The sequence below is a fragment of the Thunnus albacares genome, chromosome 17, assembly GCF_914725855.1.
Source record: "Thunnus albacares chromosome 17, fThuAlb1.1, whole genome shotgun sequence".
In the NCBI taxonomy this organism is placed as follows: domain Eukaryota; kingdom Metazoa; phylum Chordata; class Actinopteri; order Scombriformes; family Scombridae; genus Thunnus; species Thunnus albacares.
The window spans coordinates 29551631-29575000 of NC_058122.1; the positions used below are offsets into that span (position 1 = coordinate 29551631).

At 36.0% G+C, this 23370-nt stretch overlaps 2 protein-coding genes across 4 annotated transcripts in view; both read right to left on the reverse strand.

Annotated features, from left to right (window-relative positions):
• Positions 1 to 529: 529 nt before the first annotated feature.
• Positions 530 to 16063, reverse strand: LOC122967262 (E3 ubiquitin-protein ligase TRIM39). 3 transcript variants are annotated; one of them, XM_044331804.1, is made up of 13 exons: positions 16000 to 16063; positions 15358 to 15478; positions 13856 to 14302; positions 11074 to 11178; positions 10107 to 10202; positions 8673 to 8906; positions 7972 to 8158; positions 7778 to 7870; positions 7658 to 7684; positions 6435 to 6461; positions 4943 to 5118; positions 4696 to 4851; positions 530 to 3201 (listed from the first exon to the last, which is right to left on the reverse strand). In XM_044331804.1, the coding sequence occupies exons 1-13, from the start codon at positions 16014 to 16016 to the stop codon at positions 2995 to 2997; spliced, it is 1893 nt and encodes a 630-aa protein (XP_044187739.1). In that variant the 5' UTR covers positions 16017 to 16063; the 3' UTR covers positions 530 to 2994. The 3 variants fall into 3 exon arrangements, with proteins under 3 accessions (XP_044187739.1, XP_044187740.1, XP_044187738.1); XM_044331805.1 differs by having other exon boundaries at positions 15965 to 16051; XM_044331803.1 differs by lacking the exon at positions 16000 to 16063 and having other exon boundaries at positions 15358 to 15934.
• Positions 16064 to 22453: 6390 nt separating this feature from the next.
• The window catches only part of utp18 (UTP18 small subunit processome component), an 8713-nt gene continuing 7796 nt past the window's right edge, over positions 22454 to 23370 (reverse strand). Inside the window, exon 13 of the mRNA XM_044331806.1 lies at positions 22454 to 22999. Within this exon, the coding sequence (XP_044187741.1) occupies positions 22975 to 22999 (25 nt within the window). The 3' untranslated portion in view covers positions 22454 to 22974. The remainder of the gene's footprint in view (positions 23000 to 23370) is intronic.

The window sequence follows — 23370 nt, forward strand, 5'->3', positions numbered from 1 at the left end:
CTTGACGACAACTAACTACAGTTGTTGTGTTGCTGAAAGTGCAATAAAAGCTTTGTGAGTAAAAAGCCAGTAGAGTCATTTAATCCACCCCAACGATGGACTGAAGAGGTTAAATCACGGTGTTATGATGGTAGAGGCTCAGCGGTCGAGGACTGATGGAAGATGACATCACCCCACTAAAGGTTGATGGTTTGATGGTTTGATGTCTGCGTGATATAAAATGAAGAGCAGCGTTTGTCCCTGTTCATGGTTTTATCTTTATTTGTTAATAAATGAACATTCATCATTATGATTCATATTATCAGTAGACTAGATAATATCAGATGTATGTTTATAACTATGGTGTTACTCACCAACATTATCATCTAATCTTTGACACATTTTCTCTTTCACAGGATCCATTTACAAGCCTCAATGAAAGTTAAACATTAAGTTGCAGTTGGAGATGAAGAAACTGCAGAACTGCAGCTTTACAAGAAGTCACATGACTTACAGACAGTGAAGAAACACAGAACCTGAACTCACAGAGTCACTGCGTCTTTTCAGACTTTATTTAAACTCAACAGGATTAGTTATTAGTTATCTTAGTTATTGTTATTTTCATCTTATATTTTCTTCTCATGCTGCAGATCTTTATGTAAAATATCTAAACTCTTAAAGGAATAGTTTCACATTATAGGAAATATACTTGTTCACTTTCTGAAAGGAGGAGAGTTCATTTAGCTGATCAATAAAAAAAAACCTCAATATCTTCTTTGTTTAATCTAAACCGAGTTAGTCCTTTAACAAAACCAAGGCTGCAGCTAATGATCTATGTCATTATCGATTGATCTGCTGATTGATTAAACATTTTGTCTATAAAATCACAACTTTCTAAAGACCAGGAAGTCTTCAGTTTGCTGGTTTTGTGCGACAAACAGTCCAAAACCCAGAATATTCAGTTTACTGTCTTTTTCTGAGTCAGACTGCAGCAATAAATCATCACATCTAATGATTAAAACTCTTCAAATAACAATTCAACCATCAATTAATAAACGTCCATATCTAATCACAAAAAGCTGAACATCAATTAACAAATATTCAACTTGCAATTAATGAAAAGTTGACCATTATAAAAAAACAGGTCAAAAATTAGGAGTCAGTCATTAAATAATAAAAGATAATAATTAAAGTCGAGTCACAAACTGCTGCAGCAACAACAGGCGGACAGTAAAACAACATCTGGATCCAGAACGAGCAGAAAGATGAAGCTGACAATCAGCTGGACTTAATGTTCAATATTTATTATCCTACAATTCAACTTCAGATGTGCAGCCGAGTCTCTCTTTTGTTTTAACCATCAAATATCTTCATCTTTGTATGGACGCCTATTTGTGCCAGAAGAAGAAGAAAATAACTTTTATAAACCATAGTTACGAGACAGCAAATCAACATTTTAACTACAAATTTTACAAACTAACTCATAAATTTAAATCAAATGTTTGACTTTGTATTTGTAACTTAGGAAGTGCACATTTTTAATTATGATGTCATGATTTTGTTTTACTATCTCAAAATTTGGACTTAAAAAGTGAGAATTTGGGCTTTAAGATAAATTTTGTACAGAAAGTCAAAACAATAAGACCGTACATTATACCACCTCATTGTTTTTCTTAATATGTCATGATTTTGACTTATTTTGGCTTTATTTTATGAGATACTATCTCAAAATATTGACTCATGTCATACATTTCATTTAATATCTCAAATTTGAGTTGTCTCATAATTTTGACATAGACAGCCATAATTTGGGCTTTGAGATGAATTGATATATTAAGACAAAACCATCAAAAGTACATCATACTATGTGATTATTATACTTAATGTCATAAATATGACTAATCTAAATGGAGTCTCCCATGATTTTTACTTGAGACCTTAACTTTGAAGTAATATATCATTTTTGACTTAGTAAATTCATGTTTTGACTTAAACTATTATCTTTTTTTTTTCATCATTCCAACATTTCATCTTTTTTTCATAGCAGTAATGGGCTTCCATACCAAAGCCAACTTCTCTCTACAAATGTAAACAAAGTCAGTACATTTTTATTTACATAAGTTCAGTGTTGGTGAAGAGATGTATTTAGAGGCACATTTGCTTGATTGACAGGTTGGTAACATTCAGCCACGTTGGTTGCTGCCTCCAAAAAATCTCAAAAAAACAAAACAAAACAAAGTTCAGACTTCAAAACATCCATCTTATGAACCTGTGAGTGACATCACAGAGTCCAGAGACAGGTGTACATCTGGTCTGTAGTTTAGTGTGAACATGCTAATGCTAATGCTAACATTTACCAGAACAAACCTGCAGTGTATCGCTTCTATAACGACAGAATAAAAAAGTATGTTTTTGTTTTAATTAATATCTTTATTCTTGTTTTCATCTGCTCCTTTTTGTTGTTTTTTAACTTTTGGTGGCAGTTTTGTGATTTATTATGTAATACATGAAACTTTTACTTTTCTCACTTTTTTTGAATAAAGGTTTCAATCATTAAAAATTTCTTGTTATAACAGAAAAATATTCTTTTTTTAACAAATGCTTCTCATGTTACAACTTGATATTTTTCATGTTATATATTTTTCATTATCATATTTACAAATGTTTTGACAAGAAACTTTTCATGTTATAACACCATATCAATTTATTTTATGTCACAAAACCTTTGTAACAAAAAAATCCACAAATCTCACTAAAAGAAGACATCATTCGTTATGACAGGATGTGTTGACATGACATGAAAAATATCTTGTTTTAACACGAAAATCATTTTGTTAATTGATTTTTGTATATCAACAAACTGAGGACATATTTTTTCATCACGGTGGCTGCTGTATGTTTCCACTTGTGTTAAATGTGTGAACATCACGTCAACACAGATCATTAACGTCCTCTAACATGTCCCAGTGCTCCCCCTCTTCCCTCAGGTGAGCCCCTCAGTCTTTGCCCCGCCCCTCAGGCCAGGTGATGCTGTGAGGTCATGAGGACCAGCGGCACCTCTTTGTCCCCGGTGCCCAACAGGGGGAACATCCTCTCGGTGAACTCAGAGGATCCGGTGAAGCTGTAGATCTCTGAGCCCGACTTCACATTATAAAACGACACCTGACCCTCGTCCATGTCCAGGAACACGCCCACCTGACGCAGCTTCGGGGGATGTTTCACCTGTACGGACGACACACAGAGAAACGTAGTTAAAACGAGACGTAAAGAGGTGCAGCAAGGTTTTCTGATGCTGTTTAAGGTTTGTTTACATCAGTGATGTTTGAGGAAAACAGTCCAATAAAAACAGGTTCCGTTATATTTTATTAATTATGAAAGATCATGTCTGCCTGGAAAAGGAAAAAAATTAAAGTCTGAGTTATGAATGAATGAATCATATGAATATACTTTTTAAATTTACTTTAGAAATTATTTTTTCCTTTTAATTCAAAATTATAAGATATAAAGTCATACATATAAATTGTATGTCAAAATTACAACTTTTTTTCATGACTGTTATTTTTGAAATATCAGACAAAGTAATAATTATTAATTTAGATTAAAAATATGATTTCAATTTATAATTATGATTTATATATTTATAATTTAAAAATGAGATAACTTTGAGACACAATGATTTCCTTTTCATTTAAAATACTGTAAGATACCACATCATACATATAATTTTGCATCAAAATTATTATTTAATTAGAAATTATGAAATTACATTTTACTTATTAATAATATAATTATAATTGTAATTATAATTATAATTATAATAATTACAATAATAATTATAATTATAATATATAATTATAATAATATAATTATTATTGTAATAATTATTACTTTTTAATTCTAAAGTATGACTGTTGTGTCAAATTTTTTACTTCTTAGGTCAAAATTATAGCTTAAATTTTAAGAAATATTAGACACAACAACTCATAATTTCAATTTTTAGGTCAAAAATAAGAGAAGTCAGAAATTACCTATGAATTACCTATGAAATCAGAATTTTTTCCCCCATTTATTCAAAAGTGTAAAGATGTTGTAAGTAAAGCATCATTTTTATGTCAAAATCATGACCTTTTAATTCAAAAATAAGATTTTGATTAATTCAGTTGGTTGCAATCTGCAACCTCACCACTAGATGCCACTAAATCCTTCACACGGGTCAAAACTTCACTTTAGACGTCAATCATTTCGTTTTAGTTCAGAATTATAAAAGATACAAAATAAAACATAATTTTTTACATCAAAATCATGACTTTTTAATTCAATTAAGTTTTTATTTAAAATTATGAAAAAAGTATTTAAATATATACTTAAAACTTTTAAAAGTATATAAATAATTAACTTTCAATTCAAAATGACAACATTTTACCTCAAAATTGTCGAAATCAAAATGTTTACTTATTAAGTCAACATTTGTAAATAAAACATCAAAATAACTATCTGATAATGACTTAGGAAGTAAAAATTTATAATAATGTAGTTTTGAAGTATTTTTATTTCTTTAATCATACTTTTTATCTTTTTGTTTTTCTCCTGGCAGAAGTGAGCTGCATCAAGAATCCATAGTGTCATATTATCTAAATTTTAAAAAGCTGATAAAGAAGTGAACTAAAGGGGAACCCGGTGATAAAGTTACTAATAATAAAGTAAGTGTGAGTGGACCTTGGTGAGCGGTGGAGAGGTGAGCGCTCGCAGCTGGCTGCCGCTCCACCAGATGGCGTAGTATCCGTTAGAGGGACTCATGTCGAACAGACCTTTCTTCTGAGCCGACTCCCGGACCACACCCAGCTTCCAGTCTTTATTCTCCCCGACACACACCTGTACAGGTGGACGGAAACAGAGCCGCTGATGTCAAGCAAAAAAATGTATATGTTACACTGAAGTCTGGTTCAGCTGTGTGGCGTCTGACCTCCCAGTAGTGGCGTCCTGAGCTGAATCCCTCTTTGGCGATGACGCAGGACCAAACGTCGAATCGATGCTGACTGTTTCTGTAGAACTGCAGCTTCTCTCCTCGCTTCACCTGCTTCCTGTCCTCAGAGAGGATCAGGAACGGATACGCCGTCACTGGGTTCAGTGTCACATCCTCTGGAAACAAAAAGGACATACAAAGATAAATGTTGTCACTCTAACGCCCCCCTGAGTCTGAAATGATCATCACACTCAAGAACGATAAACTGCTGATGGGGTAAAAGTATAACGTTTGTCCTGAGAGTGGAGCCACAGGAAAGGCGCCTGCTAACATTAGCATTCAGCTAAAACCACAGTTCATTTCTTATGTGATTTTTTTTGTAATATTATCACAACATTTAAATTCACAGTTAAGACTTTTTGCTTATAACTTTTAAAGGTATATAAATTATTTAAATTCAAAAATATATTTTAGTTCTAAATTATGAGAAACTGAGTCAAACTTTTTACATAATACATCAAAATTATGATTTCATAATGACTTAGGAAGTAAATATATGGACAAACTTTTTTATTGAATCTTTTTATCTTTTTTGTGGCAGAAGTGAGCTTCCAAAGAAAATCTTTAGTTTACTTAGTTGTACTAATAATAATAATAATAATAATAATTAAAGATGCAAGCAGCGTTGAACGGGCCCTCGCGCCACCGCACACGTCGGGCTGCGGCGCAGTCGAAGGGCTTCTGTTACAGGCATGTAGATGTTTTCAGACCCGGCTGTTTTCAGACAGTGCAGGAAAGAGATAAACATCACTTCCTTTGTCCACTTATTATATTAAATCTCAACGGTGTGAGGATGAGAGTTTCCTGCAGGGTGAGACATGTCTGCCTCGCTCACACCTGTGTCATCAAACTTATGCAAGTTTTGGGCCCATTCACTTGAATTTCAATTAGTAAATTGAAAACTCTTGATGAGTTTGTGTGTAAAACAAATTAATTTCCTAATTTTCATCAAGTCTATTTTTAGAAAAGTAAAGACTTTTAAACCACATGACCTGGTCAAAGTGTGATTGACATGTGTACTGTCAGGTGTGTAGAGACAATGAGTAACTGATACTCATATATTTGAATGGAGAGTGTGAGTGAACCACTAGGTGCTCGGGTCCTAATAAAGGAAAAACTGCAGTACAGAGCTACAAATTTTAGTTTTGATTTTATTTTTCTGCAGCACTTTATCACTAAACTGTCACCCTCACTCCATTTTTTCCAAAAATAGACTTGATGAAAATTAGGAAATTAATTTGTTTTACACACAAACTCATCAAGAGTTTTGTTTACTAATTGAAATTCAAGTGAATGGGCCCGTCACAGAAGCCCTTTGATTGCGCCACGGCCCGACGTGTGCGTAGGCGTGAGGGTCCATTCAACGCTGCTTGCAGCTTTAATTAGAATAAAAAGATAATAAATAAAAAATATTGTAGTGTGTGTTATTCACCCATGTAGACTCGAGCTTTCTTGTGTCCTGAAACAAAACAAACAGATTTTACTGTGACAAACATCATAATGACGCCATGAATCAGAGCATTTACAGTCAGTGGTGGAAGAAGTACTGAGATCCGTTACTGCAGTAACCAAGTACCAAAGCAGCAATGTAAAAATACTCCATTACGAGTAAAAGTCCTGCATGAAAAATCCTACTGCAGTAAAAGTACATAAGTATTATGAGCTTGATGTAGTTAAAGTATTGCAGTAAAAGTACATAAGTATTATGAGCTTGATGTAGTTAAAGTATTGCAGTAAAAGTACATAAGTATTATGAGCTTGATGTAGTTAAAGTATTGCAGTAAAAGTAGTGGTTTGGTCCCTCTGACTGATATATTATTATATATGACATCATTAGATTATTAATAGTGAAGCATCAGTGTTAGAGCAGCATGTTACTGTTGTAGCTGCTGGAGGTGGAGCTAGTTTACACTACTTTATATACAGTTAGCTAGTTTAGTCCAGTGGTTCCCAACCTAGGGGTCGGGCCCCTCCAAAGGGTCAGCAGATAAATCTGAGGGGTGGTGAGATGATTAATGGGAGAGGAAAGAAGAAAAAACAAAGTTCTGATACACAAATCTGTTTTCAGTTTTTGGACTTTTTCTCTAATCTTTGATTTTTGCTGAAATATTGGATCATTTGAACATTTATTGAAATGAAAGCATGTGAGAAGTTTAGAGGGAAAAATCACTATTTGGTGGAGCTGTTAACAACTCATAGACATGTGAAATGTGACCCCGACTACACACTGCTTTTTGTAAGACGTCAAAAGACAAAAAGGTTGGAAACCACTGGTTTCATCTTTAACAATGTGTTGTATTTTAAAAGCTTGTTATATTATCCATTGTGTCAAATCTTCATCTGAAAAGTAACTAAAGCTGTCAAATAAATGTAGTGGAGTCGGTGTTTCCTCTATAATAGTACAGGCCTGGTGGGCTGCCAGGCCAAAAAATACTTTTTTAAATGTCAAAAATAACACCAAATATCCATTAATTTGCAATGCATTGTGGGTAATGCAGGTGTCATATTTTGACGAAGAAGAATGTGTGGAATAAAAATAACGATATCTTGACTTTCATCCTTTTTTACCTCACAATTGTACTTAAGTACAGTACTACAGTAAATGTACTTAGTTACTTTCCAGCACTGCTTACAGTTTAAAAGACACAAACATACCTGAGACCGGTTTGTGCTTCTTCAGATCTGAAAAGGGGGACAGGAAACCACATCAATGCTGCAGCAACACTGAATTAAACTCTTTAAACATGTAATTCGATCATGTTGGGCATCTCTCACCTCTCAGAGACCAATGGCTCTTCCTCAAATTGGCGTTGCTTGCTCTCAGACTGAGCATGCTCTCAGCAGCCAGCATCACCTCGCCGGACGAGACTAGAACAGGGAACAGAGGGGGGCTCATCAGGGGGTCCAAAACCTCATGACCCGTATTTATCACGGAAATCAGTCTTAAACATTGTCAGAGTGTAACTCACAGGATCCTCTGGAGCTTCTGGAGCCTCTGGAGCGGACCTCTCCCATCCTGATGTCGTCCATCTTCTCCTTCACCTCGGTCAGAGCGCTCTTCACGTCCCCCAGCTGGAAGTGGAGCGAGAAACTCGAGTCCTCATCCACCTCGTCCTGCTGATCTTCAGCCAGAGGAGCTGTGGCCTCCTCGAAACTCTGCAGAGGAGAGAGGACACAAGACAAAGGGGAAAAAATCATGTTTGTTCCCTCAGTTTGGACTGTGGACTACATTACCCATGAGTCTCAGCAGAGCCATAAAATAAGAGAGAAATCAGGAACAAAACTCACCACAACAATTACCACAGATGCTGAATTGATCCAGAATTGAACCAAAATACAAAAGTGAACTGATCTTGATCAAACTCTACTTTTATTTACTAGAGATAGATAGATAGATAGATAGATAGATAGATAGATAGATAGATAGATAGATAGATTCTCATCTTTCTATCTCATATAATTTATATGCTGACGACACACAACTTTACCCTCCAAAAAAGACCTCGGAAGCTTTCTGATTGGAGGTTTCTCATTGACTTCCCTGCTAAAGATGTTGTGGAAACAGTCTGAGACAAACGTATTTTAGTGTCTCATACTTTGTGTTGATGTATTTAACTCCGCCCAGCACGGTGACATCACTTCCTGTGTGTTTGACAGATGTTCCGCTCACCTGCAGGAAGCCAATGTGATCCTGACTGATGGCCTGGACCTCCAGCGTGGCCCTCCTGTCCATCAGCTGGCTTAACTCCACCTCCAGACGGCTCACCAGCCCCTCCCCCTTCGACATCACGGCGTCCAGCTGGTTCTCGATCCCACCCACCACCTGAGAGCGGATCCTGTCCAGCGAGCTCGACAGCTCGTCCAGCAGGTGTTCGACCTCGCCTCGTTCCCCATCTGCGTAGTTCTGACACAAATGACGCCATTTTTACTAAAATATTACTTTAATTCATACAAGATTGTACAATTACAGCTATGTACCACACAGGGATAAAGACAAATCATATATATTATTATAATAATGAATTATGATAATTATCTCATTAACTAAAAAAAGTTCCCTGTAATAACGAGAAACTTTTCAAATTATATCAAGAACTTTTTCATGTTATTCTGGGATTTTCCTGTTATTAGTCTGCTTGTCTTGTAAAACAACAAATCACTGTATCTTGTTGTCTTGACGTCTTACAAAAAGCAGTGTGTAGTCGGGGTCACATTTCACATGTCTATGAGTTGTTAACAGCTCCACCAAATAGTGATTTTTCCCTCTAAACTTCTCACATGCTTTCATTTCAATAAATGTTCAAATGATCCAATATTTCAGCAAAAATCAAAGATTAGAGAAAAAGTCCAAAAACTGAAAACAGATTTGTGTATCAGAACTTTGTTTTTTCTTCTTTCCTCTCCCATTAATCATCTCACCACCCCTCAGATTTATCTGCTGACCCTTTGGAGGGGCCCGACCCCTAGGTTGGGAACCACTGGACTAAACTAGCTAACTGTATATAAAGTAGTGTAAACTAGCTCCACCTCCAGCAGCTACAACAGTAACATGCTGCTCTAACACTGATGCTTCACTATTAATAATCTAATGATGTCATATATAATAATATATCAGTCAGAGGGACCAAACCACTACTTTTACTGCAATACTTTAACTACATCAAGCTCATAATACTTATGTACTTTTACTGCAATACTTTAACTACATCAAGCTCATAATACTTATGTACTTTTACTGCAATACATTAACTACATCAAGCTCATAATACTTATGTACTTTTACTGCAATACTTTAACTGCATCAAGCTCATAATACTTATGTACTTTTACTGCAATACTTTAACTACATCAAGCTCATAATACTTATGTACTTTTATTGTGGTAAGATTTTTCATGCAGGACTTTTACTTGTAATGCAGTTTTTTTACGTTGCTGTATTGGTACTTTTACCGCAGTAAAGGATCTGAATACTTCTTCCACCTCTGACTGTCAGCTGTTACTTTGCCCATGAGCAAGGCACTCTAGCTCCAGGTGTATGGACAGAAGATTGTCTGGGAGGTTCACTCTCTTCACTAATGTTTTCAAAAAGAACAAGATGTCCGACCTTGACTCCCTGCAGTTTCCTCTTTAGCTCCGTCACATGAATCTCTTTCTCCTTGATGCGGTTCAGGATCTCCTGCTCCGTCCTCGCTACCTGTTTCTGAACACACAGGTGAGACAGAGTCTAGTTTGTTCATTTCATTTTTTAATTAATTTAATTCAATTTTTTTAATCAATACAAGAATACAACATACAGACAAAAAAATAACAAAGGTAAACAAATTTTAAATGACAGATACATAATTCAAAGGGAAGAATAAGGTTATTGAAACGTTAGTGGTCACAATTTTAGATCAGAGGGAGGAAATATCTGTGTAAATGTTTAATTTGTAAAAAAGGAGTGAGAATTTCTAATGTGATGGGATTTTATTTCAGATTTTAGTGTATTTAGAGAAAAATGATCTTAAAGGTTAAAGCTATTGTTATAAAGCTAAGTTATTATTAAATGCAGGTCTGGGTTTCAGTTCATGTTTATAACAGCTCTGGTTATTCTTAAGTCTTATGGAATTAAGTCTTAGCTAAATAGAACAAAGTAAAGAAGGTGATAATATAGTTGATAGTACAAATTCATACTGCTAAGTACTGTCTAATTATGAATATTTAATGATTCAGATTATGAAAACACTACACAATGATGTGTCCGAGGAGGAAGTTTATGAGCTCTATTGTAGAGTCGAGCTATTGGTTCAATAAGTTCTGACGTCGTGAGAGACCAAACTGGAAGACAGTACGGCATGAAGATATGTATTAGAGACCTGATCTGACTGTCAACATGTAGTTTCTTATTCAACTTTTTCAGTAGTCTTTGAATATGCTCTTCAGATGTGAGGTGTTTAAAATCTTCCGCTATAGTGAGGCTCTGGTTGGCTAGAACTACGGGGTGAGACATAGACAAAGGTTTCTGGATTGTTTGTATACGAGGAGGAAACACTTCAGGATGTGTTGATGCAGAAGATATTTCTGTCCTCTACCTGTTTCCCTTGTCTCTCGGTCTGGACGGACACGGTCTTGTGAGTTCGATGTTCCTCCAGGACACAGATGGCGCAGATACAGCACTGACATGTTCGACAGTACACCTGGGCAGGTAAACACATCAGCAGGTCATCAGCATGTTAAAGTGTGATTGGTGTCATCTGAATGCCAACAAAACTGATATTTGTCTGACTGCAGACATTTCTATGGAAGTGTTCAATATTAAATAAATGAAAAAAGACATTATAAAACAAATAATAAACTGTGTAAAATTTAAATTAACCAATAATTTCTGAAACTATTGAAAGAAATTATTCAAACTCAACTCAAACCAGATATCATTTTTATTTCATTTATAGATATATTTTCTATCATAATTACACTTTATTTTAATATCAAGTTGTATTTCAAGCTAGCAAGCGCAACAAATGCTAGCTTCTAGATTTAGCCAGTTAGCTCCTGTTAGCGACATGAATGTAGAAAGAGAACTGTTAACAGTGTCGGAGGTGGGGCCCCGTTCAACCAAAAAAGCCAAAAAAGTTCAACTTCTTCTGCATTGCGTCTCCATCTGTGGGGCCCATAGAGCAAGCGAACTAGTGACTTTCACCAGCCGAGTCGGTTACTTCCGCTTTAGCCCTCTGGCTAACTTGAATGGGAATAAAACGATTCAATCGTGCAGCTTTTCTAGACTGTCTAAATGTAATCAGACCAAATGGATCAAATTATGATGGTGAAATGAGTCATTTCAAGCGGGTTGTGACAGTCAAAAAAAATTATCCGCTGATTTGAAGATGTCTCTTTCACAGTTGTTAGTCTTTGGGAGAATTTTGGTCCCTGTAGCAATGTCAAAGCCCGGTGCTTTTCCTGTGTCCACATGTGGTTCTAGATCCATGGGCTGGGCAGGTACCATTAGCAGCCTTCACATTATTTTCTCAATTAATTTATTTGTCATTACAGTGTCAAACAATAGTGAAAACTGCCTGTTACATTTTGCCAGAACTCAAAGTGGCTTTTTCAAATGTTGACTTTTGTCCAACCAACAGTCCAAAACCTAAAAGATATTCAGTTTATGATGATATAAAACAGAGAAAAGCAGCAAAAGTCTGACATTTCTGCTCAAATAAGTGAGTTAAATGATTAATCAGTTATCAAAAATAGTAGATTAATTCTGTCTGTGGATCGATTGGTTGATTAATTGATTGTTTCTGCTCTAATTTTATAGAATGCTAACATGCTAACGTTAGTGTTCTAAAATAACATGACATCAAATTAACAAACATTATACACAATAAACTGTATATTAAATATTCATGTTACCACATTAACATGCTAATGTTTCTGTGTAAACATGCTGAAACACTAAATATTACATTAACGTTAGCTCAATGCTAACATTAGCATTCAGTTCAAAGCACTGCTGAACTCTGGACAGAATTTTAAAAATCCGGGTCAAAACATGTCAGTTGCTAATTTTAATTTGTATGCTGATGACACTGTTATATACTACTGTGCATCAACTCTTATACAGGCCACTGAATACTTGCAAAATGTTTTTATTGTTGTCCAAAATGTCCTACTTCAGCTGAAACTCCTTGATGCAGATAAGACCAAACTTATGTTGTTTACCAGCTGTAGGAATAGGCCACAAAATATGAGTGGTCACTCTTGAGGGAAGTGAAATAGAGGTTTTCAACTCTTATAAATACCACATGTGCAGTAACTGGCGAAGAAGCTGAGGCTAAAACTGGATTTTTTAAATTTCAAAATAAGTTGTGTATTTCTTTTAATGTAAAAAAGCGAATTGTTGCTTCCTTTTTTTTTTTTTTTTTTTTACTTGTGTTGGACTTTATATATGCGTACCCCAGCTCAGTGTCTTCATATGGTTGACACAGCTCACCATGCTTCCTTGAGGTTCATTACCAATTGTAAAGCTTTGACTCACCACTGTGAGTTATACTCAGGGGTAGGATGGCCTGATCTGGCCACCCGTAGGCTCTTACAATAATACACCTTTATATATAAGGCAAATCCCTGGTCTACTCCTGTAATACCTATGTGTGTTTTTATCACGCACAGAAGTGCCGGACAGTTCTCTTTATGTTTGCAGGACTTCTTTATGCTTTCAGTCCCAAATGCCTGTACGGAAATTGGAAAAAGGGCATTTGTGTATTCTGCACCCTCAGTATGGAATACGTTACAGAATGACTTGAAACTCAATGACTTAACTCGTTAAATGCCTTTAAATCCAAAATGAAAGAATTAGAGGCAGATTCCTTAAGATGTCAATGTTTTTAATTTACCTGGTGAGTTCACTTTGCTTTTTGTGTTTTTATTCATGCTGCTGCCCGTCTAGGCCACGTCTCCCTTGAAAAAGAGATTTTTAATCTCTACAGTAATAGAATATTTAGATAAACGCATCGTTCCAGATGATATTTTAACCATCAGTAACAGCGGCTGTTTATTAATATCACTTTCATTACTCCCAAAAGTGTTTCAGTTATTTTCTTGTCTGGTTCAGTTGAGGAGGGCGAGTCAGCTGATACCTGTTGGTGTATTTTTATGATTTATTATCCTATATTTATATATGTTTGTTTGTTTGTTTTTTTTAATCATCCTTATGAGTGACTGGAATTATATTTTTATATCACTTTAACCATAAAGATTTGTTTCCTCTTTAAAATGAACTGAACAATATTGATTCATCGATCATCACAAACAATAATAATGTGATAATAATAATAAGAAGAAGAAGAAGAAGAAGAATCATGTGATTCCCCTCACCTCCAGCAGGCGGTGGTGTATGGCGCAGGTGCGGCCCCTGAGGGCCTCCTGAGGGTCCATCAGAGGGTGTTTGGCGTAGAATGGCGTGCTGTGATGCGGCCGCACATGCTCGGCGCAGTATGAGGCAGTGCAGGTGAGACAGGAGCTGATGGCCGGCTGTTTGACACCTGTACACACGTCACACCACACCACCTCCTCACCTGACGCTGCCCCCGTCAGGAACGGGTTGGTGCTGCTTCCCTCCTTGTCCGTCACCATGGCGCCCGTCGGCATCCCATTCCCGACCGGCACCGGTAACCCGGCAGCGCCATAACGGGCTACTTTGTATTTGTCTGCGATGAGGGAGAAGACTCTGTTGACGCTGAGCCGAGGTCGCTCATCAAACTGACGCTTACACAGTGGACAGGTGCAGACCGGGCTGGACGCCCAGTAACCTCCGATACACGCCTGGAACGAAACAAGAGAAGAAGAAGAAGGTTCATACAATGATGTCAGCTGATTTATCTTAAAAATAAACATGTTTTACCCTCTTGCATCACAGTCTAAACTATTTCATTTTAAAGCTGCTGAACATTCAGGTGGAAACAGAATAAATCGTGATGCATCTTAAGACGCATTTGACTAAATCTGTAACGTTCAGATAATCTGATATTAACATATTAACAACGTCCAGTGACAGAAGTTCAAACTCTTCCTACTGTGATTGTTTTTTTTTTAACATTTTTTTAATGCTAACATTACTCTTTTAATGCTAGTATAACTTTAAAAAAAATCCTAACATAACTTTTTTAATGCTAATGTAACTTTTTAATGCTAACGTTACTTTTTAATGCTAAAATTACTTTTCTCAATGCTAATGTAACTTTTCTTAATGCTAACATGACTTTTTAAAATGTTAATGTAACTTTTTTATGGTAAAGTTACTTTTTAATGATAAAATTACTTTTCTTAATGCTAACCTTACTTTTTTAAATGCTAACATTATTTTCTCAATGCTAACGTCAATTCTGTCACTCTCATATTAACAACTGGTGTCGTAGATAAGATTTTAGAAATACTAAAGTACTACTACTACTACTAGAGTACTTGATCAAAATTTTTAAAATGTTTTCATAGTTAGAAGTTCAACTATGTTTTATTTAAATTAAGAATTTCTTTCAAGGAAACTTGAATCAGCAACTGCTTATAAACTCAAATAACTGTCTCTGTTTCCACTGAAATTAGCACCAGATTATATATTTATTTTCCAGGAAACTTCTTGTAAAAGTTAATGACAGACAGAAACAGACAGTTTTAGTTTCATGACGGCCTGTTTGCTGGTTCAAAGCTTCTCCACATGGTCAGGTAGAAAACACTGGATTAGAAATGTAATCCTGGTATTTCAGTAACTACAGTTCTGCCTGAACTGATGAGTGTCGGTCTGAAGCCTTCAGGACAGACCTTCATCATGGACCCGGCTCTGTGTGAACCGGGCCTCAGGTGTTGTGGAGTGTGAATGTTACCTGGCAGAAGTTGTGTCCGCAGGGGGTTGAGACAGGTTCACTGAACAGGTCCAGACAGATGGAGCAGGTGAGCTCCTGCTCTGAGAACAGATCTGAGGTCGCCGCCTCCGCCATCATCATACTGCCGACCAGAGCACAGGTGAACGCCGCCGTTAGCTTCTTTCTACTACTTTTACTGTAGTAGGATTCTTCATGCAGGACTTTTACTTGTAATGGAGTATTTGTATATTGCTGTATTGGTACTTTTACTGCAGTAAAGTATCTCAGTACTTCTTTCCACACAGACATGAAAAACTGAAACTGCTGAGGAGAAAAGTGAATCTTGAAATGTGAATCAAAAGTAACTTTAAGAAAGGTGAAAACTTTCCTTTTCATTTACAGAGTTTTCAGACGAATCTACCTGAACATTTAATTAAAGTTAAATTAAGGCCTTTACGAGACACCGACAGCTGCCGTCATGACTCGACACACTCGGCTGATCGTCACCAGTTAACAGGGACACTCGTTAATCCAAAACAACACCTGGTCAAACTACATTCCACCTGAAAACAGGTGAACTCCGACACACATACAGATTTAAGTCTGAATGAAGCCAAAAATAACAAACCAGCATCAGGTGAATGTTGGACAGGTGTGCTCTACCTGCTTCCTCTCTTCATGTGTTTGTGTCCCTGTCAGGCTGATAACCACCTGTCTCAACAGGTGTAAACAGGTGGAAAAGAGGGGCGGGGCCACCTCACCTGTGTGTGAGCTGCATTCAGTGTCAGTGGAAAAACAAGCTTATACATGGAGTATCAATACCAGCTAATATGTAAATTAGCAGCAGCAGCAGATGTTTTTGGAGCTTCAAGAGAATTTAATTCCTGCCTGACTAAAAATACAGATCACAAGTTATTAGAATGTAGAGAAACATAAATGATCCACTACTATACTAGAGCTAAAACACTTCATAGATTAATCAGTTTATGTAAAAGTTATCTGCTTAATAACTTAATATCTTTATAATATCTTCTACTTATTTCTGGAGAGAAATGAGGTGAGAGGATGATAACATGCAACAATAAACAACTATTTTGATAACTGAATAATGGTTTAAATATTTTTTTTTTTTAGCACAAATGACAAACATTATAATGCAAATGGGAAAAATCATATAAAACAAAAATAAAAAAGATTAATAAAATGGTGATAGTATATGAAATTCAAAAGTAATACAATTATTTTTTCAATACAAATGTAAATGTTTAAAAATCAAACTTAAGATTGAAATTTAAACATAAGTAATAAATGTTATTTTTAAATTTTGAAAATAAAATACATAATAAATCAAAAATACAAAAACTATGACTAATGGAAATAAATAAGAATAAAAGAATAAATACATAATAAAAACTTACTAAGAGAATTATTTAAAGCAGAATACGAGTCTACATCCAAGTTCTCCCAGGATCTCGAATATTTGCTGTAAATTTCATTAAAATCTACAAAACAACAAAAATCAACCTCATGGTGGCGCTAGAGGAGTCAGACGGATTCATCCTCTGGAGAACATGAACGTGTGAACCAAGTTTCACAACAATACATCCAATAGTTGCTGAAATATTTGGATATAAATGTTATAATTCATGTGATTTCAGCCGCCTCGATGTTTTTAACGTTTATTAGCGGCCGTGTCGGGAACTTGTGTTTCAGTCTTTATTTGAAGCAACTTAATCCTGTAACTGTGTGAGTGTCTTACAGACTGTATATCAAGTGGTGGAGGAAGTACTCAGATCCTTTAGTGCAGTAAAAGTACCATTACAACGATGTAAAAATACTCCATTACAAGTAAAAGTTCTGTATTAGCAGCAAAATGTACTTAAAGTATCAAAAGTAAAATGGCCCAATTTAAAGTGTCATATTTACATACATGTATATTTACAGTATACGTGAATTGAATATTGAAAGTGATTAATTGATGTGTACATGGAAGAAGCATTTTAATGTTGTACTGTTCTATGAATCTATGATAATGCATTTATAACAAACTGATCACATGTTTTATATATAAAATATTGAAGTAACTAAAGCTGTCAAATAAATGTAGTGGAGTGGAAGTATAAAGTAGCATCAAGTGGAAATACTCAAGTAAAGTTCAAGTATCTCAAAACTGTACTGAAGTCCAGTAGTTGAGTAAATGTACTTAGTTACTTTCCACCACTGACAAATATCTGAGTTCAGTAGCATTTAGCATTGATTAGCATTTAGCATTTTATATCACTGCAGTCGTCTGTTCTGTATAAACCTCTGAATCATCTGAAAAAACTTAATCTGCATCAGTCACATTATTATTATTATTATTCTGATTCTCTGCTGGTGTTTATTGACAGAAAACATTTGCATCGGTTCTCTACAGCTGAGTGGAAATTCACAGTTTACACAGATGACAACAGAAAAGCTTCATCACAGAAGGAAATATGTAAAATATGTGTGAGAACAGGAACAACAATCAGGAGCAGCAGCGGGGCGGCGTGTTTGTGATGGTGGCGATAACGTTTGTAACATTCAACATGGACTTCTTCATGTTTTGGTCAGTTTACTACAAATACTGTATTTTTTACAGTATTTATCATGTGAAAAGTTTAACGTATTCTGAGTGAATAAATGTGTAACGTTAAGCCATATATAACTGTTGGTACTGAGAAGAATATACTGTATTTGGTTTAGAAATAACAAGTGACCTTTGCAAAACTTTACTGGTTGTCTGTAAAAAGGTTTTCCAGGAATAATGATGTGTTCAGACCAAGCACACGGCCAGTTTTTCTTGTGGTGCTATTACAAACATCGGCACATCTGTGAGAGTTGAAAACATTGAGTGAAACTTGAGTCAGAAATCTGAGCGTATCGCAGCACTTTATGAACGTACAGAGAGGAGAGGCGGGAAAGAAGAGAGACTGGAGGGAAACAACAGAAACAACCAGAGTCTCTGCTACTAGCTAGCTTACAGCTGATGTACACTTATGTATTTTGTCTGTTTGGGTCAAACTTGCATAAGTAACAGCGATTCCTGACTGGACGCGATGTTAATGAGAAAACAGACTGTTTCAGTTTTTCCAGATGAAGATGTGCTAATCTGCTCCGTGCGTCAGCCAACAGGCTGAGCAACGTATCGCTTGTTTAAAAAACTGCCGCCGCTCTATTTCTGTAAAGTTTCGCACATTTGCTCCACCTCCAACCGATGACATGACGTCCCTGACGTTTCCGTCCAGTCCAAGACTAATGACGACACATCTTGTATGATCCTTTTATATTCTTTTATGGGTTTGTAGTTTGTTTTAGGGTTAAAGCTGCGTTCAGACCAGATCCGGCAGTGCAGACCGAACAGGACTCAGCAAAACCGCATCAGCCATCCGGCAAAAAGGTTAACCGGAATCAACCTTAGCTGGATCACATTGCGGTCGGTGGCCAATCACATACATACAACAACACACTGCTGGTAGTTTACTTTGTAACATGAAGCCATATTTGACTGTTTACTTCGTCTCACTGGTGCCTCAAATATTTGGTCTGAATGCAGCCTAAAAATATGAATAATTTGAGTTTTGGGTCAGATTAAGCTGCTAGGAGATATATTTTAGAGTTTATTTTAGGGTTAAGACTGTGAATACTTTTCGGTTACGCTGCTATGAAGGGTTCTGATCATAAAGCAGTTTAATCTTATGACTTTGTGTCAACAGCGAGCTGAGGGGACGTTTGGGATTCGGGGCCAAAATCAATAAGCAATTTTATGGAGTTTACATAAAATCTGCAGAAGAACAAATAACCACAGACATGTTAAAATGGAAAACACAACATCAAGAGATGAAACTGGAACCAAAATGTGCACAATAAACAAACAACAAACATCATAATGATGATCTAACTAAGACAGGTGTGGATTTAAATGATCACTGATCAGTTCTGTGAGAAACACACCAGCTTTTAAATCTACACTGCAAATAAATCTCACAGTAACAAGCTGCTGAATCACATTCACTTCAAAGGTTTTTATAAAATAATCCAGAATAAGATGTGAGTTACTTCCAGCTGCTGTCGTGTTAGTTTCTGTGTTTCTGGATCAGATCATCAATCACAAAGAAGCAGATCTCTCAACCACAATCAAGATTATTTTAGCTTGTAAATACTGAGGTTCACTTTCCAGATCAACACGTTATCTCCACAAATAACTGAAGTCTGTGATCAAACAAAATTAAAGTTTTTTTTCTTCTGCGTTTTAAATAAAAGTAGTTTAACGTTCCTGCAGTTAGTTGTGGTTTTAAAAGCTCAAACAGCAGCACTTTCTTACCTTTCTGTCAACAAGTCGACTTGTGTCTGTCAGGAAGCCTGAAAGTCAGGTTACTGCCAGGCTGTGATGTCATCGGTGGGCGGAGATTCACTCATGAATGACAGCAGGTACAGAAAGTGGTCAGGTGAGTTTAGAGGGTGGAGATGTTTGTTCCTGCAGGTTGTTATGATCGATGTTTGCTTCTCATTTCTTACATCTCAACATTCTGTTGTGTCATCATATATAAATATATGTATTTTATATGATATGATTATTATATATAATATCTGTATATTGAGCAAACTGTGTTTTACTTTTTTTTAATCAATGTTTTTATTCATTTATTCATTCGTACTTCATGACCTGCTCGCAGTGATGTAGCCGAGACATCAGGCACTTTATGACATTTTCACATTTTAATAATTTTCAAAATTTCTTTTTTCACTTAATTGTGCAAATACACTGTAAACTTTATTTTATCTCTTTTTATTACATTAAATATATTTTTTAGTTGATTTTTTTAAATACTATAAAAGCAGTAATTATATAATCAATAAATCACATGTTGAGATACTGAGACTTCCTGTCGAAAGAACCACTGAAGACAATAATGTCATGAATACAAATGTTGTGTATTATCTTTATTTTTAATTTGACTCATTTTAGACTGATATATAAAATAAATTAAAAATAATATACAATAAATAAATGATCAAAAAATAAATGTTTTTATAATGTATTTATTTGGAACTAAATAAAGATATGATACAATAAAAATATTAAATAAATATGAAGAGAAAATAACATAAATCCAATATAAATAACTAAATATGAATAAATAAAATAATAAAACATAAATAAAATCCGGGTAAGGACATGTTCATGAGGATAAGTCCTGACAGCATCATTTGTAACTAAGATTAAAATATAATAAAATAATAATAGCATAAAATATTAAAATATGTACAATTTAAAAAAAACAAGTACAAATTTAATCAATTTAAAACTTTAGAAAGTTTGTTTTTGTTGTCATTTGTTTCTGGGCTATGGGTTCCTGCATAACAATAATAAATAATGATGAGAGTGAAAATAAACTGACAGCAACAAACAATTTACTGAGAGTGAAACTGAACTGATCTGTTGGCGGCTGATCAGAGCTGTGTGAGGTCGATGCCTTGCTCACGGGCATCATTTTGAGTGTCATGTGACAGTTAATGTAACCTGCTGTCAGGTAGATCAGACGCTGTTTGCTGCCGCAGAGAGACGCATGTTTCTCACGATTCCACCTGCGGACCGACAGGACGGAGGACATTCCTCTGAAGGTGTGAGGTGGCGATAAGCGTTAGGCGGTTGGTCTTCCTGGCATGTGATTGGCTGATTGTCTGCCTGTGTTACATAACTCTGTTCTGCATTTTAACTCCGTTCTGTTGTTGTGTAACATAAATGGTAAATGGACTGAAACATTCATACAGTGATGGAAGAGGTTTCCATGCAGGATGCCAGCCTGCTCATCAGGAGCGATGCAGTGCTTCCCGTCTGAAGGGCCCCAAAATGTTTCTATGTATGTTCACCCACCCACACACACACACACACACACACACACACACACACAGAGAGCACATCTGGGGTTCAGCATCTTACCCGAGGACGTGCAGACTGGAGGACCTGCTCTGCCTCCCGTCCTTCTCTAATCTCACAAAAACCTGCGTTTTGAACAGTTAAAGCTGCACCACTCTTAAAGGAACAGTACGATATTTAAGTTCATCTATGTGTATCCAGGAGGTGGTTAGCCTAGCTTAGCATAAAGATGGAAGCAGGGGGAAACTGCTTATGTAACTCCATCATGATTTATTCAATTATTTGAGATTGATAAACTCAGCAAGTATGTCTCAATGCTCTTCTTTTAAAGCAGCAACTATTAAAACAGCTTCAAAATCATTTTGACGGCACACTGACTTCTAACATGGAGAGTGGTGCTTCTTTCATTCCCACTCTGCACCCTGAACGCCTGATCTTGCACTATGTGCAACTTGGGTTGAGCAGTTACCACTCCACAAGCGTGTAACACTTTGGTGGATTAAATGGAGAAAAAATTGGTGAAAATTATGTAAAATAAATCATCAGGTTAGATTATGAATAGTGGATTTCTTTCTCTACATATCTTATTATAGTGTCTGTCAGGGCTGTTTGCTATAACAGAAACATTAGCTGTAAACATGATAAATAAGAGTCAAAAATGTATGCTGACTGTTTTTGTCACAGAATATAGACTTTTATCTTTCTCAAATTTAATCCTAAAATTTTGATTTTTTTTTTTTCATGTCACCTGGTCCAAAAACAAATTTTAATAAATGTTCTGACAGTTTCCTGTTTCCAGTGTTTGTGCTACGCTAAGCTAACAGTTTCTCCTGCTTCCAGGCTTTGTGCTAAGCTAGGCTAACAGTTTCTCCTGCTTCCAGGCTTTGTGCTAAGCTAGGCTAACAGTTTCTCCTGCTTCCAGGCTTTGTGCTAAGCTAGGCTAACGGTTTCTCCTGCTTCCAGGCTTTGTGCTAAGCTAGGCTAACAGTTTCACCTGCTTTCAGGCTTTGTGCTAAGCTAGGCTAACAGTTTCTCCTGCTTCCAGGCTTTGTGCTAAGCTAGGCTAACGGTTTCTCCTGCTTCCAGGCTTTGTGCTAAGCTAGGCTAACAGTTTCTCCTGCTTCCAGGCTTTGTGCTAAGCTAGGCTAACGGTTTCTCCTGCTTCCAGGCTTTGTGTTGAATATTTCAGGTTGTTGGTGAAAAGAGACAAAAACATTTAACTGTTTGGTTTCTTTATACAATAACTTCATACAAACAATAAAAAACAAACGCAGACAGGTATGGTGGTCTCTCAGGTGTCTCAGCTGGATTTGATGTTTATCTCCTGGTTTCACAGATTAAATGTTTCCATCCAGCTGCCAAACACTCGTCTACAAACTCTCAGTCCATCAGTTCATCCGTGTTCAGTCTGTTGGTCGCTGTGGTTTGTGTCTGTGCCAAACTGCATCATGATTTCCCATCTTTCAGCTGCAACAACTACAACTCGTTTACTTTCTGTTCCTGTTGATCATTTTCATTATCCATCAAGTTTTAAGCTTTAGTCCCTTCCAGGCAGCCAGTCATGACATAATATTACTTTGACAGAAAATAGCAGAAAAATGACCAGAGGGAATACAAAAGTATTTGCAGTGAAACAGCAGCTAAAACATTAAAGAAACAGCAGTGTGGTCCTTTAGACCTCAGCCAGAAAGACTTTCAGATTTCCTGTTCAATGCTTCATCGTCTGGAGTTCCTCCTCAGAAGTTTTTGTAATGCAGCAACCTAAACAAACAAACAAACAAACAAACAAACAAACAGACAGACAGAGTTCTCGTTAACTCTGGTTCATGTTTGAATTTTTTTTAAAATAATTTCAAAACCAGTTCCAGTCAAAATGGTGTCAAAACTACAATGTTTGTTTAAAACATACAAATACAACACATTGTTAAAGATGAAACCAGTGGTTTCCAACCTTTTTGTCTTTTGACGTCTTACAAAAAGCAGTGTGTAGTCGGGGTCACATTTCACATGTCTATGAGTTGTTAACAGCTCCACCAAATAGTGATTTTTCCCTCTAAACTTCTCACATGCTTTCATTTCAATAAATGTTCAAATGATCCAATATTTCAGCAAAAATCAAAGATTAGAGAAAA